This window comes from Drosophila bipectinata, chromosome 2L (assembly GCF_030179905.1).
Source record: "Drosophila bipectinata strain 14024-0381.07 chromosome 2L, DbipHiC1v2, whole genome shotgun sequence".
In the NCBI taxonomy this organism is placed as follows: domain Eukaryota; kingdom Metazoa; phylum Arthropoda; class Insecta; order Diptera; family Drosophilidae; genus Drosophila; species Drosophila bipectinata.
Genome location: NC_091736.1, coordinates 2,642,200 through 2,664,779, shown reverse-complemented (window position 1 = coordinate 2,664,779; position 22,580 = coordinate 2,642,200). Strand labels below are relative to the sequence as shown.

At 42.4% G+C, this 22,580-nt stretch overlaps 1 protein-coding gene across 1 annotated transcript in view; it reads left to right on the top strand.

Moving 5' to 3' along the window:
- Ggamma30A (guanine nucleotide-binding protein subunit gamma-e) overlaps positions 1-22,580 on the top strand; it is a 36,698-nt gene that overhangs the window by 7,253 nt on the left and 6,865 nt on the right. The window contains 1 exon segment of the mRNA XM_017240237.3: positions 10,176-10,317. Coding sequence (XP_017095726.2) covers positions 10,205-10,317 — 113 coding nt within the window. The 5' untranslated portion in view covers positions 10,176-10,204.

Sequence of the window (22,580 nt, the reverse complement as noted above, 5' to 3'; positions counted from 1 at the left end):
TATCGAAGTATATTGAATTGCCCTGCTGCCTGCAGCATTGGATATAAGCGTTTATTGTGTGCGGCAGATACAGTAGTGGGAGGAGGTGTTGCAATCACGGGTTAATAGTTTGCCAGCTGACACTGAAGTTGCTTTGATTTTCTCAGCAGTAATTGCACTTGAGATTTATTTAAACATCCCCAAGGCCTCATTAAGCTCCATCCGATGGCAGGTGAATAAGTTTACCTTAAATTCATTGAAATATAGTACTTCCTTCTGAACCTCTCCCCTGCCTAATCTACCTTTTCAATTGGCAAATAAATTGCTGCTAAAGTGTTCATGCAAATCGATGTGTTTCGGTGCGTATGTATGTCTTTGATTGGAAAATTGATGGATGATGGCCAGCCGGAACCTATGCGTACGTGTTAAACATTTTGTGACAAGGTGTTGGCAGGTGACAAGGTGAAATGGACTAAGCGATTGTCAATGACGATGGAGCTCTTGAAAACTCTGCTCTTCAATGACCATTATTCAAGTGCTGCGTCACTCAATAGACAAATCATTTAATCCCCAAAAAGGTTAACTCTAACAAGAGAGCAGACCATGAAAAACTCCATTCATTAGCAAATCTCGACTGTCTGACCAAAGCCCAATGGGAGCTCACTTTGGCCAACTGTGTTTTCAGTTCACTGCAGCTCGAATAATTCAATTAAACGGAGGGTGTATTTTTTTCCGCCTCTTCTGACTCGCGTTTTGAACTTACTTTGCTGGCTTGCCGGCTCTCTGGACGGACTTGTTCACCTATTGATCGCCCATTCAATTATTTGCGTCGTCATTCAGCCATGGCCCAGCCGGCCAGGTTGATGGTCTAAAGGGTGAGGTAGGGAATGTGGGCAAGGGGAAAAAGGCTCTTCTGTTAACAAAAATGCCAGACAAAGGCGCCAATCCCGGTCCCCGCCAAACCATCCGGATAATGCAACTTGGCATTTCTATGGATGCCTCGACATCGTTGCCGTGGCATTGCTTGGCACTATATCAAACCCACATCACCCCCACAGTACTACCCCTGACCTCATCACCCCCTCATCCTCTACCATGGCGTTGCGCTTTTCGGTTGTTCCAATTTTCAGTTTTACTCGTAGAGGGGCCAGAAGTCGTTGGGTTGGCCATTTGGCCAAGGGCCGAAAAACTGCCGTAAACTAAATTCAATTAGATTTTTTTTCTCGTCCTCTCTCTCTATTACGATGTTGCTGTCTCTTTCACTGCTGTCACAATGGATTTGCATAGAAGGAATTCGGGAGCTTGGCTGGCAGCGTTTGGAACATGTGTAAAGAAGAAAAAATTGATTTGATTAAATGTTGCTGGGCAACAAGTGTATTCTTGGCTTGTGGGTGGGTGTGGCACACTCGTTTTTGTCCAATCATTTCAATTGAATTGTGCGTGATTGACTGACTGAATGGGATTGATGAGGGGGAACTGGACACGTACAGGGGCCCGTTTCATTCGACAGTTGAGATTTGATTGGCAAGAAATGGCAAATCAAAGTAAAAATTTGCATTACGCTTCAGGAGTTCATTTAATTAATAGAAGCTATACTTTTTAGAAACCAATTAAACAGAGTAAATAGCCACCTTTTTTCCGCAAACTCTCTAAAATAAACATCAAATCTTTTGTTACACCTGAAACAAGCTAAACAAACTCATGTCTGAGCTCGGACTTGTGCTTTTTTGTTTCCAAATCCATGGTGCACTCAATTAAAAACCCACAAACTGCTTTTTCAAGCATCCTTTGGCTCTAAACTCTAATCAAAAGACTGTTCATTTCCCAGTTGCTTCATATATCTCTCTCTCTATCTCGCTTCTGGCCCTATCTCTTTCGCTCATCGTGTGCGTGGGTGTGTCGCTGTGTGGTTGGGGCGATTTGCTAAATTTATGGCTGAAGCTTTAAGTAAATTGTATCGGATTTAAAACTAAGCACTCGACGGCAGCCGGCCAGACCACCAACTAAATGGCTCTCTAACTGCATGTGTGTGTGTGTGTGTGTATATAAGGTTGTGTGGGTGTCTCTGTGTGCGTGTGTGCTTGTTGGCAAGAAAAACACATCCAAATCCGAAGAGTAACCAGCAACCGCGCAGCTGTTTGTTGTACTTTGCTGCATACTTTGTGGTGCACTTAAATATGCAGACACACATACACCTCCATCAGGCATCCTTGCACGCACACACACACACGGATGTAAAAAACAGACACAGATGCAGAAACCAAGCTGCAGTCTGCAATGTAATTCATTTTTGACATACGCAGCGAACTAAAGGCCAACGGGGAAGAGTCCTAGATGGGCAGGGGAAACAAGTTAAAAGTAAATAATGGGCTTAACAACTTTTTGATATCCTTAAATGTCCTTAAATATATATATTATTTTTGAATAGGGGTTTTTAAAATGGAAATATTTAAAAGAAATTGTTAAGGACCTGTCAAAAAACTCTTAAAACGAGTTATGATTTTAAAGCTTTTATTTAAGCTCTTATTTTTTATCATTTCTGCTATAAATATTTAAAATATTTTATAATTTTGATAAAATTTATAAGAATAATAGAGTCAAGATTCTCCTTTTAATACCCTCTACAAAATTTTAAAGGGAACGGGACCCAAATGAATGAGGAACTCTCGGCAGCTGTGAACGCCTCTACATATTTACAACTTAATACCTTGCCCAATGTTTGCCAGAGTGTGTGCGGGTGGTTGTGCGGCCGGGGCTGGTGTGTGTATATGTGGGTTTTAACTTCGCATGCTGCAAATAATTAAAGCATAAAAGAAGGCGTCGAAGGAGGCATGAAGGGACGACAAGGAGGCAAGAAAGGAAGGAGCCAGCAGCTAGCAGCCAACTGAGCAGCATGTGTCATCCCATCAAAGTTGCCTTCGTGTCATCCGCTGGTAGCCAGCCAGCCAGCCATCCTTTGATGCTCTCAAGGAGCAGGATCAAAAGCGGGTATACCCGAGACAGCAGGGGGGCTACCGGCCACAGAAGCAACTCCTTGTTGAATGTGCAAATGAGCTCGTCCTGGTTCCTGGCCGTGTTTCTTATTCTTCCTTCGATGCTCTGGTCCTCAGTATACTCTAAATTGAATATTTTAATGCAAATTTAATGGAGGTTTTTGTTTTCTGCTCTTCACTCGTCTCTCCCCTCCTCCGCAGGATGACTGCCTCTCCATTTAATTTTGTCTCAAGTTATATTTTTAGTTGCTTTGCAGCTGCTCTAGGCAACTGCCATGTGATGGCTCCCCAGTGGCTCTTTCCGGCCGGAATGTTCTGGGCCATGTACGTCTGGTTTAAGGGTGTCGGCAATGAGGTTGCATCTTTAGTACAAAATTTGCAAGATAATTGCTTTTAGTATTTGGGGGTTTGCTAGGGATACATGGTATTTGTTGTGGGTATAATATATATACATACATATATTTTGTATAATATAGCAGAGGGTCCTATAATTTTGGTCAAAAGTGTCCAATGCAGTAAAGGAGACATCTCCGACTTAATCAGGATCAGATCCTGACTCAATATAAGCTTGTTTCATTCTCAAATGCTGCAGTTATATTTTCTCTTAATTTTCCTCCTAAATTTAAAGTTAGACTAGAAAACCCTTGCTATCGCAATTACTCCTTCAGTTTTCTTTCAACTACTTTTTGTGAGGCAGTTAGCATTTATCACTAGTCCATCGTGTAGCTCTATCCTCCGCCTAACAATTCATCACTGGCTTTGAAAGGGCTTCGGTCCATAGGATGCACCTGCTAGGGCCAGTGGAAAAATACAGAAAAGCCTTCTACCCATTACCTGGATATTGCCTACCATAGGCCGAAGCCAAGCACTAAAGCCAAGTAAACAGTGGCAACTGAGCAAAGAGTCACTAAACAAAGAGGGATAGTAACTGAATTGTCACATGAAATGCTTTTAATTGCATTTTTGTAGCCAGGCTTTTGTTTGTTCTGTTTTCCTTTTCTGAACTTGGCATCAGCACAACAGACAAACAAACACGGCTGTCGGATAAACAAACAGAGCGCCAATGATACGGCTAAAAAACGATACTTCTTCATTTCCCATCTCCGATGTTACCCGATGCTTGTTTTTTTCCCACCCAGGTCGGGGTCGTAAATTTAATAGCCCCTGGCCCTGACGCCCTGGTCCTGGTCGGATCGTTTGATTTATGTGATTTTAAGAGAGAAAAAGTGAGCCAAGTATTCAAGATGCGCTTCTGTCTGGCTTTAAGGTGAAATTTTACACTAAGTGATGCTATGAAATTCTCATTAGGAAACAAGCAACAGAGACGGTCACTTGGGAGGATGGGAGAAGTTCAGCATAAATCACGCATACGCCGTGTGGTGCGTGCCAGAGCGAATGTGGTTCCTGAACAAACACACACGCACACATAGCATGTGTAAATTTGAAACCCATTGGCCATAATTTAACGCATTCTAAGCTCACTAATAAGCCAGGTTAACGCACCACACCGAACCGCACACAAACGGCAACAGATTGCGAAGCCTCAATCCCGAGCGGCATCATGCCCTATTTTAATTATTTAGCACTGCAAATTGATTTAGCAAAATGTGCGGGCTGGTTGGTTGGACGTCCTTGTTGTTGGTCCTGGCACTTCATCGCGGCACCAACAACTCATAGTTTGGCTGCTTGTTTGCGGTTCTTGTTAGTTTCTGTCACAGCTTCACACCGCACCGCCGAAATCCCTTTTGGAAAAAGTTTGGCAGTTGAAAGTTCCTTGGGACAAATTGTTGCTACCCATTGGGTTTCGCCATGGCAGCTACAGTGAGAGAAATGACTTAATATACATTAAAGGTTATTGATTAAGAATCTATAGCTATCTATAGCTTAGAATCTTAAAAGAAAACTATTTTCAAAGCCACTTAGTATGTTTATTATATGGCTTGATATTTTTTTTTATTTTTTTAATATTTTCTTACAGTGACTTTCTAGTTTTTGTTTTCAGTTTAGTGTTAGTTTGTTGAAGTGTCTACAGCCGCTAAAAGGTAACCGAATGAAACGTCGCTAATGACTGGATAAATATTTGTTTTTAGCCATGTTTGAATTACTTGGAATTTGGCTAACAGATCTCCAACTTTTGCCAACTTGGAAGTTATAATTAAATGAAAATGACTTGGCAGTATCCGATTTGCCTAACCAACAATAATATCTTAAAACAGCTTTTTGGGATATTTTCTATCTTGATTTTAAAGCCATCCCTGAGGCATTGAAATGTTAACAAAGTTAAAAAGCTTAAAAAGTACACCCACGTAAATTTCTTCCCATCCAATTAGACCAGCCTGCCTCGCCTTATATATGTTAATTCTTCTTTACACATTTCCTTCTTTTCTAGCAAATTCTTTGGAATTCTGCTCACCTCACAATTCCTTGGGCCAACAATGAAATTGTGCCCCAAAGTATTTTGTGAAAAGTAAAAAGTTTCCGCATTTAAAATTAAGCTAACAAGCTGAAATCGTTTCTCGCACCCAGCAGCCAGAAAAAGGAAAGTCCAGACAGCCAGCCAGCATCCCCTGTCGATCCTAAGGACATTCCGGCTAATGCCAATTATTGTAACAATATCGCAGGGACAGTGCCCAAATTGCTGGAAAAATGCTAGCACCCATTTGGTTAGAGGTCGGGGGGTATCTATTAACAAGAAAATGGATACTTATATACGAGTACCACGAGTACCAGTCTATTATGGGTTCGTGGTATAACCAGATTGAGTAACTTCTCCGGCAGAAGCTTGACAATTTGTTTTCGGGCCAAAAAAGGGAATCACTTGACTTGTCACAGTTGTCCTTGTCGCTTCCAGAGAGTCAGTGCTTTATGAGAGGAAGGTCCTAGTCGGGGATTTTCGTGTTTTATTTTTTTTTTTTTCGGTTGGAAAGCAGGCTTCCCGGCATGGGGGGGAGTGTCAAAAAACTTGAACGCCTGTTGACACACACACGCGAAACACTTGAGCGAAAGGACCGGGATGGGGGAACGGGGTACCTCTTTGGTTTGTGGCTGCCGCTTGTAACCGCCAAAAACATTTTGCTAACGATTTATGTCCGTTGCATGCTGACTTCTCCATCCTCACCCCACTGGCTCAGATCCTCCGCTGCCAGACAAATTTCTGCTACTTTTTCAGTCGAGTTGAGCTCGGTTCGGCTTCCTTCTGGTGCATCGTGTGCTTAATGGCGCATGGCCTTCATATTCTGTTTCAGGACATCCGCAAAACGGTGGTTCCAAAAGAGAGCTTGGGGGTGGGAGGAGCAGTCGATGGAGGCAATAGCTTCTAGCAATTAGTTTAGTTTTACGTTGAAGATTTTCCATCGAGGTTAAATGAGACCCCAACAAGGGGATGCCAGCTACCCCACGATAATGTCGGGGATTAGTTGGTGGCTTAAGCATCTCGGGAATGAGGAAAATTCATTGGCATTTTTACACGAAATGTGCACTCTAAGGAGTGTAATATGGAGGGATTTGTGTAATGGGATGCTCTAAAGGCTATTTGAGTCATAAATGCAAGTTTGGTTCTTCAAAAAGTCATCCCTTTATTGGATGTATATTCTATTGAATTCTAAAAATATAACCCTTGTGTTATCCTTGTAATATTCTTTTCTGAAAGCCCTTTGATCTGGCAAGAGTCACCCATCAATTAACTGCAAACTTTTCATTTGGTTTTTGAATTTTTTCCTCCGAATTCCAGAATAGTTAGAAACATTTGCACTATCACTCCTTTTGCTGCCTTTTTCGAATCCCTTGGCTGGGACAGCTTTGGAAAGTTTTAATTAAACCAACTTTAAAGCTTTTAGTGTTACTGCTGGTCACTGCTGTCAACATGTGCCAGGACATGCCGGGTCGGACACAGGACACGAACTTCCTTCCTCCGGCCCATAATCCGCATGACCAGCACTTCGGCTATATTAAATCTGAGCTGTTTTACAACAATTTTGCCATTAACACATTTGGCCAAAAGTATCACCAAAAGTGGGACCCTGGTCCTAGAACCTGGACTCTCGGCTTTAAGCTTTTCCGGAAAAACAAAAAATTTGAAACATCCTGCAGGACAACTTTCCCAGCGGTGAGGCTGGGGAAAGTGGCAGTAGCAGATTGGGTTAAAGCACAAAATCCTTTAGCAGCCTGACAGCTGTGAAAAGGACTCGGCTGCGGACGAGATGCAAACAAGCCGGCGAAAGTGGACCGGGGACAATGGACACAGGACTCAGGACACAGGACCTGTGTCAAAGTTGCCCAGCGAAGCGACAAAAAATGATGTATCAAACTGGACAGGGGACAGAAAAGAGGCTGGCATGGCGTGGAGGGGGTGGGCGTGGCCAGGCGCTGACCAGTTCGTCCTTTTTGTATTTAAAGTTACACCTACAAAAGCGTCAGCTGTGCATCGGTGTCCTGCTCCTCATCGCCTCATCATCCTTTAGCTGTCATGTTTCGTCCTGAGTCGCTTCACTGGGTTTAGGTCAGGTCCTGCTCCTGCTCCTACTCTGGCTTTCTCTTTTTATATCCTTGCTATTTGTGGTGGTAGCCCATGTCAAGGCACTCCTCCTTTTGGCCAAGTCATTTGGTGTTTTTGCGGCTTTTTATTTGTGTTTTGTATTAGTTTTTGATTGTCTCCCGATGAGATTCGGGCTCGTTGCTTTTTATATGTCTTTATATGAAATGGATAAGAAGTCCTGTCTTTAAGTTTGCAAGAAAGTAGAAAATATAGCATGCGATAAAAGGATATGCTGTTAAGCTAGGAGGTTTGTGTCTTTGCTTAGGCTGTTAGTTAACAGGGGCGTGTAACATTACAGGCTTAGAAAGTTAACAGCGTTACTTTACTTATCTTACAAAATGATATATCCTTAAAGTTTTTAGCTTTAAAATAAAATTAAAGTAATACTTCAAAAATATATATATTTCGTCTAAATTTCCCTAAGCCATAACCACTTAAGAATATTTGTATATTTCCCGGAATCATTTGCTTGGTTAACCAATTCCGCATCCTTTAATTTATCATCCCCAAGTATAAGGTTGTCAAATATCTCCCTTCCGCTTTTTTGCTCTTTATTCAATGCTTTATAAAAAGTGTTACAGTGATCCGATTTAGTTGAAATATGCGCCGTTTTGTTCGATAATCCGTTTCCATCTAGACGGCAACTTCATAATACCTCCCTCGTAGAAGCCCCCCTCCTTATTTGCGAAGAACTCGGACAGCCACTTTTCACAAGCCTCTTTTGAGTTCAACTTTACACCACCAAGGGCGTTCGTCATGGACAGGAACAGGTGGTAATCACTTGGCGCTATGTCCGGGCTATATGGTGGATGCGATAAAACCTCCCATCCGAGCTCCCGTAGCTTCTGACGAGTCATCAACGAAGTGTATGGTCTGGCGTTGTCCTGGTGGAACACTACACCCTTCCTGTTGGCCAATTCTGGACGCTTCTGGTCGATCGCCTGCTTCAAGCGGTCCAATTGTTCGCAGTAGATGGTAGAATTAAGCGTCTGGCCATATGGGAGCAGCTCATAGTGGATGATTCCCTTCCAATCCCACCAAACACACAGCAAAACCTTCCTGGCCGTCAATCCCGGCTTGGCCACTGTTTGGGACGATTCACCGGCCTTCGACCACGACCATTTTCGTTTGATATTGTCGTATGTGATCCATTTTACGTCGCCAGTCACCATCCGCTTCAAGAATGGGTCGAGTTCGTTCCGTTTCCGCAGCATATCGCAGGCGTTGATTCGGTCCACAAGGTTTTTTTGCGTCAAATCATGCGGCACCCAAACATCAAGCTTTTTTTTGTATCCAGCCTTCTGCAGATGGTTTAAAATGGTTTGGTGACTAACTCCCATCTCCTGGGCGATGTCACGAGAAGCCACATGCCGGTCTAACTCGATGTATTCCATGATTTGATCGGTATTTGTCGTCACAGGTCTTCCGCCGGCTGGCTTATCCATGGTGTCGTTTTCACCGGCTCTGAATCGTCGAAACCATTCCTCCGCGGTTCGAAGTGATAGAGTACCATCCCCCAAAACCCCATTAATCTCACGGAACGTTTCTCTAGCGGATTTGCCTTTAACGAAGGAAAACTTTAAAATAGCGCGAATTTCGGCGTTAGTGAACTCCATGTTTACACGTCTATAACTGGTGAACGCAATATCCAAACTAATCATGCATAGCGTCGTTTTGTAGGTTATGTCAAGACCTTTTAAATTATGTATAGTGTTGCCAGATACGAGCTCTGTAGCGCTTTGTACATAGCCGCGAAATTCAAAAGACAAAAAGGCGGAAGGGAGATATTTGACAACCTTATATCTGAACTTTTGCCTTTTATCTCACCCATTATCTCCATCAGTGTCCAAAACCACCCCCAAGGCTCTCTTTAATGCCGGCCCGGCCGAAAGTGTAAACAGCAAAAACTAATTGTCTAAGGACACGCAAAATGCTTCTTTGGACCACCGCACCCCCGGACATTCCGGCTGATATTTATGGTTGCCAAAAAAAAAAAAAGATGCGCCTTTAGCTTGGTAAACACACGGCGACGGGAAAACTTTCATAAATTACCACACATAAGCCGGCTGGAACTGGCCAGCAATGGGCGGCTGAAAAGGGGGAGTCGGTGATGTCGCTTCAGCTGTTTGGCTTTAGTTTTGCATTTTTTGGAGTTTTGTTGACGGGACGCGCCCTTTTTTGCACTGCATGGGGGCTTTCTTTATTCTTTTCGCTTGTAAACAAATGTTTTCCATTCGCTTGGGAGGTTGGGAGCTTGGGGGGGTGGTGACTCCTGCGGAAAAGTCAACAGAGTTTATGGCAGCCTTTCAGGCGGCACTGTTAACTCCCACTCTCTGCTTTCTAATTCTCTGACTTTCTCTCTCTCTGTATTGATTTGTTATGCATGCTCTGCGCAAACGCCGCTCAGCGTGGGACCGGGAACTGTGTCTTGGGGATACAGGGTGTTTGAAATTCCTAGCTTTCACCGCCCAGACACCCTGTCCAACTCCCCGCAACTTCCACCCCCTTGACCGCGAATGGGTCAAATTAGCACACAACAAACAGAGAGAGAGAGAGAGAGAAAGAGAGCCGGAGAAAGCTGTGCAGCTTTTATGGCAGCACTCTCCCTCCTTTCAGCCGCATCGCAACACTCTCTCACGCTCTCTCGCACATTTTTTGTATCTTTGCAGGGGTGGTATGTGGATAAATTTTAGCCGCCATGGATCCCAGTGCTCTACAAAACATGGATCGGGACGCATTAAAGAAGCAAATCGAGAATATGAAATATCAGGCCTCCATGGAGCGCTGGCCGTTATCTAAATCCATAGCAGAGTGAGTAAAAAATTCTAAAAAAAATTAAATAACAATTGAAAGTGAATATTTAAGAAAAATAAATAAACTCTAAATAAAAAGAAAATAAAAAAAAACAAAAATGTATAGTGAGTGTGAGTGACCTCCCTGGCATTTCTATCTAGTCTAGACATAAGACTGAGAAAGTTTTCAAGTGACTTACCAAAAAAAAAAATCAAAATTCGGACACACCTGAGTTTAGTCTTCCCCCTCAGCCCTCTTGCCCCACCCCTCTTGTTGTCTAAATATTTACACAAAAATAAGTTTCAACGCCGAGTTGCTTTTGTCAAATGACAACAACAACTGCGTCGTCTCAGGAGTCACTTCCTCGGTGTCCTTCTCAAGTATGTGAGTATGTCCTGCCCGGGTGTGCGGTTGGTTATCCGTGTGTTTGTGTAGACAGCGGCTAGACATGAGGGGAACACCCCTTCCTCCTCTTCAAGAACCACCACCAACCCCACCAAAGGGTGGCAAGAACGTCAAGTGAAAATATCACTTTGCTACAAGAAATTACTCGGGCAGCGAGTCCTGAATGGTTTATCCTGGCCAGAAGGACTCAAGGTGCAAACCAAGGGGGCAAAGGATGAGGTACTACCGTCGGTAAATTGGATTTGTTGAATGAGAAATTCCTGTCCTGGCAATTAATTCTGAAGGTTGTTCTTTCATTCAGGTGGCAAGCCAAACTTTCATTAGCAATTCAATGAAACGCACAAAGGACATAATAGAAAAGTAAAAAAAGTGGTGTTTTTGCTCAGTTTCTTGGAGAAAGTGGAAGAACATTTCGGATAGATTTCCTTTTCTTTGAAGTCTTTGAAACTTTACCAGAACAAGGTAAAAATTAATAGAACTTGAAGGTCTATTTTCGAAAAAGATACAAAGCCCTAGGGATCTGAAAGTTTTTCTAAATTTTATTTAATATTTAGGCTTTTTTTTTTTTTTATATTCCTAGTAAGGGAGTTGTCCTGGACTAATCCTTGTCCTGGTCTAATATTTTATTTAAAAACTTTTCAAGCCCCAACCAGCTGCATAAATCATAATTAACATTGGCCCCCGTTTAATGGCCAGCTTTTAATTTAGCTCTGAGCCCAAAGGCAAATATCCTTGCCTGGCTGCTCCTCCAGGACCCCTCTTCGCTCCAAGGATTGCGTTTCTAATGTCATTTTTTAAATAAACACCCCGCCGAGATGGAGGACGCCGAGCAGGGCCCCAGACATCCTCTGATTTAGTTAAACATTTAGTCAGCAGCTAATTATGAATAATTAATCGCCACACAGTGAATCTGCTGTATTTACTCCATCTCTTTCTCACACTCTCTCCCTATCTCTTTCACTCCATCTGGCTTACTCTGTCTCTCCCTCAAGCAAGCTTTGTTGGTTCATCTGTGACTTAATGTGGCTCAAATGTGTACGTTGCTGGCCGCCGGCAACGGCTTTCATAAATTATTTAACACCAGACTTTAGAGGCGGTTGCCACGCCTTCAGCTATAGCTCCCAACAGCCCACTGACCGCCCCCGCTGCGGAGGGTTCGCCAATGTGCAGGCGAGATTCTGTTTACTAATTTGCAACACGTCGAGATGAGTCACGAGTTGGCTCTTAAGTTGGAGGTGTTAATCAAAAAAGAGTATACTAGTACTGTGAAGATGCCAAGAGCTTCTGGCCAGACAAGGCAGGTCTGAAATTTAAAGCTTAATCCAGTACCAAACCACTCATAAATTATTTGAAAAACTATCCTGTTTATAATCGCAAATATTGAATTTCAAAAAGTCACTGAAATTGTTTATTTTGGTTTGTTGTCCAGATAGCTCATCGCTTATTGCGACAGCATCTATTCGATAGATGGCCAAAGTGAGGCAAATTAGACAGCCATTAGTCACACAGACAAACAAAGCGATTGCCACACACACACACCAACACACAGATGCCATGACATACATCAAAGTTTGGAAAATCAAAGTCAATTAAATTTGAGAGCGGTTTCGAGGCTCTCATGATTGATGGCCGCCATTGCACAAGTCTGACCACAAAAGTGGGTGGACACCCAGTGGGTGGCTAAAGAATGTACTCGTTAAGTGCAGCAAACACCGCACATTACGGCGATTTGTTGCAGCCAACGTAACGACGAAATGGAAGCCAAAACCATACTCTTCCTCCGGTTTTCCTCCTGCATCCCTTGATTGATAGACGTCCGTGCTAGCGTGGTTGTCCCTGCCAGTGGGTGTGAGTGGGTATCTGTGTTTTGGAGGGGCACCACTGAAACCATCGTGCGTGACAAGCCCCTGCCCACAATTTCCTTTCGTTCCGTTCTGTTTCGTCCGTACTGTTCTGGCCTTTCGGGGGTCGTAGACAAAATGTTGCATAGCTCGGGGCGCATACATTTCACCTTAATGTTTGGGCAGGAGCAGCAACACCCGGCGGCGTGGCATGCGGCCAGGCTGAGGTTTTCTCCCCCACCCCCATCCAGCTCTTTGGAAAAACTTTGTGCACCTCCTGCTGTCTGGCATGGAGTATCCATTGCGCTCAGGTGGCCACAGGAGAAACTTTCACTTTACATCGCAGACTGGGAAAATGAATTCGAGTTTGCTCCACTTGGATGCGAAACTCCTTTCGCAACTGCCCATAAATCTCATCTCTCCTCAATTTATTTGCTGGCCCCACGGATATATGCTGTATAAATAATACAGAATGAGAGACACTGGGCTACAAAATATGGGAAACGCTTTGCAGGGCATTTCATGCGGAAAATTATGTTACTTTTGTGGCTGTTTGGGTTTAGGGTTCCTTGTTCTGGTATATATCTTTATGGGATTTCATATTTTAGTGCCGCTACAACGACGGTTTATGATCTCCACCCCACCAGGACCCTATCTCGGTTTATGGCCAGCCAGAGAATGCATTTTGTTCCCCTCCCGATCATTGTTGCATTTGAATTCTGGTATCTTGGGTATATCAACATACAACACACATAAATATGGTTTATTCGCGATTATATCAACAGATTTATTTCCATTTATGCACTGGGTGTATGAAGGTAGGTACATCAATGCAATCAATTTTTGATTGCCAATAAATCAACCAAAAAATTCCATTTTCTTTTGTGATTCATATTGGAATAAAAAAAATGTAATTGTAATTGGATTCTTCAGTTTAGAGAGGATGTTTTTTCAGCTTCCTGCGTTTGAAATTGTTTCAATAGTCTATTATTTTTACTGCGGTCTTAATTAACTCGATTGCTGATTGACTTTAATGAAAAAAGAACTGGGTTTTGAACTGGCTGATTAAAGTTTAAAATTCATTCTTATATTAAAGTGAATAGACCAAAATACTGCTGCTTCATGGCAAACTCTGCCAAATCATTGACTTTCCCAGGATTCTCAGCTTCTTGGCCAAAATCAGACAAAAGCTACAGAAGCTCCCATTGAAAGAAACACGAACTTCGATTAACTTACTGAAATGAAATGGTCTTGGACGCGGAGAACCATCTCGGATAAGTGGAAAATCCTTGCTGGCATCTCTCCCTACTGGCCCATTAAGCACATACGCTGCTGGCACTGGATGCGATTTCCGCATGACAGCCTGGAGAACGCTTGACAATTTTGCGGCTTTCATCATGGAATGCGTTTGGTTTTGCAATTGGCCAGGGAAATTTGAAAATAGCTTTGTCTGCATGTACATACACTCTTAAATAGCTACGCATGCAAATTAATTACCAGTATAGTAGACCCAACCACACTCCCACCCATGGATAAGCTCTGGAAACGGCAGGAAGTGGAAATGGAAGTGGCAACGGCTGCTCTCGGTTTTTCGGCCACGTCTGGTTTCAACCTTTGTTTGTGTTTGGAACAGAGTCCATGACCCCCGGGGTTTCTCTGAATTGGATTAGCGGTTTATTCAATTTCATTTAAATGCAAAACATTTCCAACAAAAGGTTTCGGTCAGCGTGGATAACTTTGAACGAAAAAGTTTAATAATTTTGTGGGGGGGTTCTGTTTCCTGTACTGCTTCCCAAGGATGGTAAGGGGATTGGATATGTTTTTAAAGTCCTCTAGTCTTTAATATCCTTAAGGCTTCATATATAGAGAAACATTATTCTGAAAAACAACTTCCCTGCTGCAATACATTTCCCAAACTTCCACTTCAGACTTATGTGCAACATTGCGCTGAAGTCCCGCTGGCCCAAAAAAATATAGCTGCCGTTGCCATGATGAAAATACGCATAGCTGAATAGACAACAATGGGTGAAAGTAGAAAGTGGCAAGAAGAAAGCAGGGAGGGAGGGAGAGTCTTATCAACTTGCCATGGCCCATGGAGAATAAATTACACAGACAAGCGGGCCCTGTTCCCTGGAATATGACAAACACCTGCTGATTGCTTTATGACTACGCAGTCTTCCACTTACCTGGCACTCCTCCTCCTACTCCTCCGACTCCTCCAGATTCTCACCCTTCTGGCCCCAAACGTCTTGGCAGCTATTTATGAGAGCTTTTCGCTTCTCGCTTTTTATTTTGCATACAGTCGAGGCAAGGAGTTTTGTTTCCTTGTGGCATGCCATCCTGTTGCTGTTGTTGTTGACACTCTTAATGCTGATTAATGGCTGCGAGCGTTGCAAGAGAATGCCATAAAGCATGCCACATATATAAATGAATTGTAATGTGGCAATTCCACAAAAAAATACGTTGATGTTGTTGGGAAATGGAAAACTGTTCCGAATCCGAATCGGAGGCAGCAGCCAGAGTGAATTGTAGTTGTGCGAATGGACACATTAATCTACAATGAGTTATGATGATAGGGCCTAAATATATGATTGGGCTTGTTATATATGTAAATAAATACATATGGGTCCGGGAAATAAATGGCTTAACTGAAAGGAAGCCTGACAAAAATATATCTTGCAAGTTGCCAAGAAACTTCTTTAATAAAGAAACTTTTTCAGAGTTTTTGATTAAAACCGCTTCAACAGTGAGCTATTGATTTGAAAATAGTATACTTCAGACACCTCTACTATCTTTTTAAATTAATAAGAGCTCACGAAATTCTTAGCATCTCAAGAGAACCACAATAAAGTTAAGAATTCAACCACTCAGAAGGTGTTTAGCTCTCCCAACTAGATCCCAACTGTATTAGCCGTGCAGCATGCGTTCCATTTGCCGCAAAAAGTCAATTTCGAGTGAAATTCCGTAGCACGAACTGAGGCAGTGGAATGTGCAACAGTGGCATCCAAAAAACCACCGACAACAATCAGCCAGAAACATTCAATTAGCGCCAAAAGCATTTCCAGGACATGCAATCGTCCTGCTCCTGTTCCAGGACTCCACTCCGCTTAACTTCATTTTCAGCAACAACAGTTGAGAAGTGAAAGCCAATTAAGTAGTTGTCTACTAGCCACGCCCCTCTGCTCCGCTGGCCCGCCCCCTCAGGCCACTAGCTACCGTTGATTAGTCCAATGATTGAACAATTGGCTCGAGGGACAGCGTGGCCATGGCCATTAAGAGGAGGATGACGATGACTGGGGCTGATGCAATGTCAGCCCCATCTCGTTTAGTATTTACGTTAATAAGCCAGATGATTGCCATCTACCTTTAGCCGTGGTGTAGTTTCCTTTTTGGAAAAATAAACATGACAATTCAAGTGATCCAATTAGCAGGGTAATCAGTAAGTACTTTATGGAAAATGTGCATCGAACATGACACTTCATTAGTTAATGGCTATAATTGTCAGGTGATATATAGTTTGTTATGACTAGGAGGGACTTGAATATAGCTTATAGCTTAAATCACAAACCTTGAACTCTTACAACCTCCCTCGCTGTGGGTTCAAGGTATCTCAAATATTTATGGCATTATTTGAAGAACGTTATTGCTTTATTCGCTGTTTGTGTTCCAAATGCGTCTCTTCACCTCCTTCCCGGCAGCTGTTAATAAAAACAGAAATTATGAACACATGTAAGAAAAGGATGTTTGCAAGGGTTCTAGAAATACAAAAAAAAAAAAAGAATAGAAAGTGCTGTAGCTCTACTGAATTGCCCTGGAAAATTGCGATGCTTTGGCGTTTCAATTTTTTTTATTGCGCGTATTTTTTTCCATTGACATACGACAGGCAGTAGCAGTGGCGGAGAAAAAAATGTCGATGGCTGCCTGCCGGTGAGATCCTGTGGCAGCATCAGCACTGGCAGCACACATTATTGACATAACTACAAACAATTTATGGGCAAACAACGGTTACGTCTCGTTACCCCCGCCATTTGGCCCATCCCCTTCGCTGATTGTGCTCCCCAGCCCCCTTTGTTGACTGTTGGCTGGCATGACGGTTGGGGCCATAATTGAATTTTGCTGCAAGCTGCCGAGCTGTAGCTGTGTTTCCATTTTTTTTTGTCCATCCCTTCTATGGCGATTGCATTTTTGACAGCCCACAGTTCGTGGCTTAAATAATAAATGAAATGACTTAATACCGTATTAAAGCATCGGGCCCGTGTCCCAGATCCGATGAATCATGCATGTCCCTCCAAATCCCTCTGCCATCTATGCTCTTTATATACGAGACTACATAGATGAGAAAAGGTCGAAAAGTTTCATCTGGGAGTGTCTGGGGAATAGCCTTGGCTCGGTTCCGACAGTTTTTGGCGGAAAAATGTCGGAATAAATGATGAGCGGTCGGGATAGTAGTTCACAGCTAAAAGCAAAGGACCAAGGACAGGATGTTAACATTCCAAAGGGGTTGACTGACAAATCTCTGAATGCGTTAGTTAGCACTTTCTAAAAAATATTTCACAAAATTATTCAACAGTTGCAGTGACACCTTAAATCCCCTATAAACTAACTTGTATTCTGTTCTTCTTTCAGGTAAGTGTTATTTGGCTTAATGGACTTTAGGTCATTTATGTTTCTCTGAGTAAGTTATGTAATGGAGTTTTTAATTGCTCTGCTGAATTATCCTCTTAATCAAGCATCAAAGTTTAATTCCGGGCTAAATAAATTAATTTCCTTTCTCACATTACCCTCAAAACTTAGATGAGCTTTTTATGGGCCATTCCCCAGAGAGAGAGTCCTTTGCATATTTCTCGCCTCGGCAGGCAAATCGCCTCGTGGTCAGGGTCGTCCTGCTGTGCTGTCCCTTCCGGTTTGCCAGCTTCCTTCCTTCACGATGACCTTAAATCCTTTAGGTTTTTCATTATACCCTTGCAGAGGGTATTATAATTTTGGTCAAAAGTGCGCAACGCAGTGAAGGAGACATCTCCGACCCTATAAAGTATATATATTCTTGGTCAGGATCACCTCCTGAGTTGATATAAGCATGTCCGTCTGTCCGTCTGTCCGTCTGTCTGTCCGTCTGTCTGTTTCTACGCAAACTAGTCTCTCAGTTTTAAAGCTATCGTCTTGAAACTTTGCACACACCCTTCTTTCCTTTGCACGCAGTATATAAGTCGGAACGGCCCGGATCGGCCGACTATATCCTATAGCTGCCATATAACTGATTGATCGGAAATGGTATAACTTTGGTGTTTTTAGAGTTAGAGAGTTCAAATTTTACATGAGAGCTATTTTTGGCAAAATAATACGACATGCCAAATTTCATAAGGATCGGCCGACTATATCCTATAGCTGCCATATAACTGAACGATCGGAAATGACCCAACTTTCGTGTTTTTGAAGATAGAAAGCTGGAACTTAGTACAGATTTAATTCTTGGTCAGTTGGTCCAACCTACCAAATTTCATTAGTATCGGCCGACTATACCCCATAGCTGCCATATAACTGAACGATCGGAAATGGTATTTGGTAGAAATATCAACTTTCGTATTTTTGAAGATAGAAGTTTGGGACTTTTTTTAGATTTTGTATTGTAATAAATTGGATTATATATTCCTATTCCCATAAGGATCGGCCAACTATATCCGATGTTTGCGATATATATCCGGTTTCAACTGCAAGGGTATATAAACTTCGGCTCCGCCCGAAGTTAGCTTTCCTTTCTTGTTTTTAATTTGTTAAAGTGTGACTGGCTGGAAAACTACTGAAAAAAATAGTGGACCAAAGTTGCAGACAGACAATGCCAAAAAAAAGAACAAAGCGTTGGCCCAAAGGGGGATGTGTTTTTAATTTTAAGTGCAAGCCATGACTCTTGCCAGTCACTGTTATTGTGTGATCGTGACTGTGACTGTGACTGGGACTACGACTGTCAGACGGAATCCACATGCCACTTTCCACGCCTTTGCCTTACCCTTTTCGGGCCCCGTTTTCATTTGCGAAATTAAATTTTGCATACGTAATGGCGGACGGTCACGTCGAGAGCCTTTTGTCGGTGACTGTACTGAGCACACACACACAGGCACACCTCACACAGATACACTCACACGTACACGGCATTCAGACTCTCATGCATTCATGCATGGTAGAGTCCCAGTCGGTTGTTAGGAGCAACTGGAACGTCAAGACGCCGGGCCTCCTCCACTTTTGGGCCATGTGCCTGTAATTAAAACAACTTTTCCCCTGTGTTGGCATCTTATTTTTTTCCTACCTCTTCGTCCTTTTTTTTTTTTGCTCATCAAGTGTGCTCCATAAAATCTCTGGTTGTCTTCCTGCATCATTGTCCATAACAATGAGAAAGTATCGGATTCCCCACCGCCACCCGGTGGGTCGTTAAGCTTTACGACCAGTCCACCCAGACATAGGCGTGCCAAAAGATATAAGCACTGAGAAAAAAGTAGTAGCCATTAGATTAATAACTAGATTACTTTTAAATTTAAAAAGATATTCATTTAAATATTAATTCTATTTAATATTTAATATTTAATAATTTAATTCAACTAGATCATGAAAGTAGACCCTCATTTTCCCCAGTGCATGTGCACATGTGTGAAATCCGTGATGGCCATTTCGGCTTTCATGGCTCGTGGATGGCATCGTTTTGTTTGCGCGGCTCCCAGGTGCTGCAGCACTGTGTGGGCTTAAAATTAAATTATTGGTTTATTTATGCTGCGAAATGGTCATCAAATCGAGATTGTGATTGCAGATAAAGCGGCGAAATGGTTTTTCCGTGAGGATGGGATGAACATAAAAAAAAAATGCAGGTCTAGGATATTTTTCAGTGGAGCTACTTTCAGGGGCCTTCTGGCTGTCTCTGTTCTTTCGTTTGACTTTTTTTAAGTCAACAAGAAAATTTTAAAATAAAACACAACTATTGATTTTATCTGTTTATTTTATAAAGTAAACAATAAACAGAAAAAATATTTTAAATATGGTTTCCTCTATAAACAATTATTATTTGTCAAATAGAACTGCGGTTTGGGGGGTTTGTTGAAATGAGTTTGGGTTTTAAAAAGAGTTTAAGAGAAAATTTTAATGTTTCTGAGTTTTCAGAGTTATTTAAGATATTTTTCTATAGATTCTACAGTGGAAAACCTGGAATTTAATTTCAAACATTTCAAAACATCTCTTAAAGAATATCCCCACCGTTGTTTTGCCAACAAAAGCGAATTCATACAGCTTTTCTGTTTATTTGTTTTTGTTTAGAAGTCATCTAAAGTTATTTAGCCAACGGCCAAAAGTTAATACCCATTTCTATTCACTTCAGCTAGAAAGCGACAATTGAAAGCAATTTGCGAGAGGTCCTTTGTTCCTGGATTTTTCACTTTTGATCACAAAACCTTAAACACTCTAGTATCTGCGCGTGTCCTCTCCCCATCCGACAGTCATTAATTTACCTCTAAAGGACTCACAACCTTCTGCAATCTGCTGGCATTTACCAACACTGTCAAGTGGGGGGTGGGGGAGAAGAACCGCAGTTCAAAGTATCGACAACAGAATAACAGAACCGCAACAACGACGACGTCAGCGGTATATAAGATGATGGGAAAAAAAAGGACGAAACTTTCCCAACAAATGTCCAAAAGCCACTTAACGGCGAATTAGAGCGCAACAACAACAACAACTGCCAAGGGGGCGGTGTGGTGGGGCGGGGCCAGAGCAGCGACAACAACTAACTAACAAAAAAGTACAGTTAACGCTAAAAGGATACGGCAAACTTTTCAAGCGTGTAGACCAAACAACTTTCTATGCAAACCCCCAAGCCCCCACCCAAGCTCTCTGGTTATCCTGCAATTGACCAGCGAAAACCGCAGGATGCCAGGAATGAAGTCCCCACTCCCCAAAAACCCTTCTTGCCAAGTACAGTTGTGTACGCAGTTAATTGATGATGTCCCATCAAATTGTAACAAGTTTCGGCTTTCGTCCAAACAAATTGTAGCCTACTTTTTGGGGTAACACACACACACAGACACACAGCAAGTGAGTGTCACCGACAGAGATAGAATTAATTGTCGCTGCGAGAATTTGCATTTCAAACACGAACAGAGCTGTCCTGCTAAAAATTGCATAACAAAGTGCGGACCACCATCATCATTTAGCTTGCAAATTGCTTTTCGGCAACGGACATTCTTTCCATCCTTCCGACCCAGTCCTCATCATCATCATCCTGCCATATCGCTCGGCAATTTGTCAGCGTTGTCATGCAAGGACTCATCCTTTATTTTTTTGTGGGCTGGAAATGTGCGATGTGGCAAAGTTTAATTAAGTTTTGCGGTTCCGATTAAATATGTATAAATATTAATAAACAGAGTGCGTGACTCTGGCGGAAATTAGGATGGCGAGCGGAGGCACTAAGGTTATGGGGTTATAATTCACCTCCCCAAAAGCCACCAACTTGGCGAGGCCTTCAGGGCTCATTAAACACAACTTAAACTATCAATCAAAGCTGTTTTGCTGACTCGGTGGCCTCTCGTCTTTTTTTTTTGATCCTCAATTAATCAGTCAGCGACAGGACTGAGTCCAGAAAGTCTCCAAAAAAGCCACCAAATTGGCATAAGAGATTTCACAGGATATATCTTGTGTATAACCTTCTACCTCAACTTTAGAACTCTATACTAATTTCTTGTCTTTTAATCTTCTTAGTGAGACAACTTTAGCTTAATTGCTCTTTCAACCGAAAAAGTTTTGTCAATTAGCAGGTGCAGATTTAGTTGAAAGATAATCCATGTGTTTGAGAAAATTCGCGGCAAGACGTTTGTTTCTAATGAGCTCTGCCTGCAACCGCAAACAACTTGTACACAAACCATTGGAAAGAGACAGAAATCCGGATATGAAAAGAGACAGCAAGTGACAAATCCAGGCTGCTGCAGCAGCAGGATAACTTGGTCGGCTGCAAATCAAATATGCAAATATGTACACATAACAGCCAGAACGAGGCCAACGAGACAAGTTCGGTAAACCATTTTGCGAGAAGGTGGGTGGCACTTGAAAAAAAAAAAATGAAAATGCTAGACAAGTTTTTGATAGCAGGAAATTTGCAATTTCTGGCATTAAATTTCCGCCTCAACATTTATTCCATCGGCAGGATCGGTAGGCTGGTAGGCCAAAGCGGGCTTATGCCTTGGCATTAACCAGCTTCTCTGGGCCATGTGTACGTATCTGTAATTATCGAAGTGAGCACTTGGCATTATGGGCTTAAGCTCCTCCCAAAAGACCCGGGCCTCCTATACCCTGGGCCAAGGACGTGCGTGCCAGGAATGGAAAATCGTCAAGAGTTTAGCATTTTGAGTTTCTGCATCCCTCCCCACCCCACTCACAGTTCACTGAAATTGTGGTTGTTTTTGGGGTCTGGCCTTTCGATTGTCCCGATTGGTTTTAAAGGCGAATGACTTTACCAGCACCAGCGTTCTGTATCCTTCGTCCTCGATTCAGACCAAAGTCTGCAAAGAAAATACGTGCAAAGAGATGCTAGCTGGCTTGTTGGAATTTGCATTGATTTCGGGAATATCCTTCTGTGATTTTTATGCTTTCGCTTTTTTCCAAATCGAATTTTCCTTAGATTATTGCTTAAAGTATTTAAATAAAATTGCCACAAATCCTTACCATGGTAGATCGCTTATATATATGATTGGTTTATTGAAAATAAGAATTTTTATTAATAATTTATTTCAGTGGAATGCTTTAAGGCTCTCCCCCTGTTGTTTACCTTTATTCTCCGACCTTGTTGACCTCTTATCATTTTATTTATGTATATATTCCTCTGAAATGACCTCGCCAGCTGAGCCTGTTATTTGTCAGATGCCATTCAGAGTATCCTTTCGCATAAATATCCTTGCGGACCGCACTTGTCACACGTCATTTGATTTGCTACTTTTGAAATGAACAAAAAACCAGCAACAATTCCATGGCCCAACCTGGGGCAAACTTTGACAAACACTTGACGAC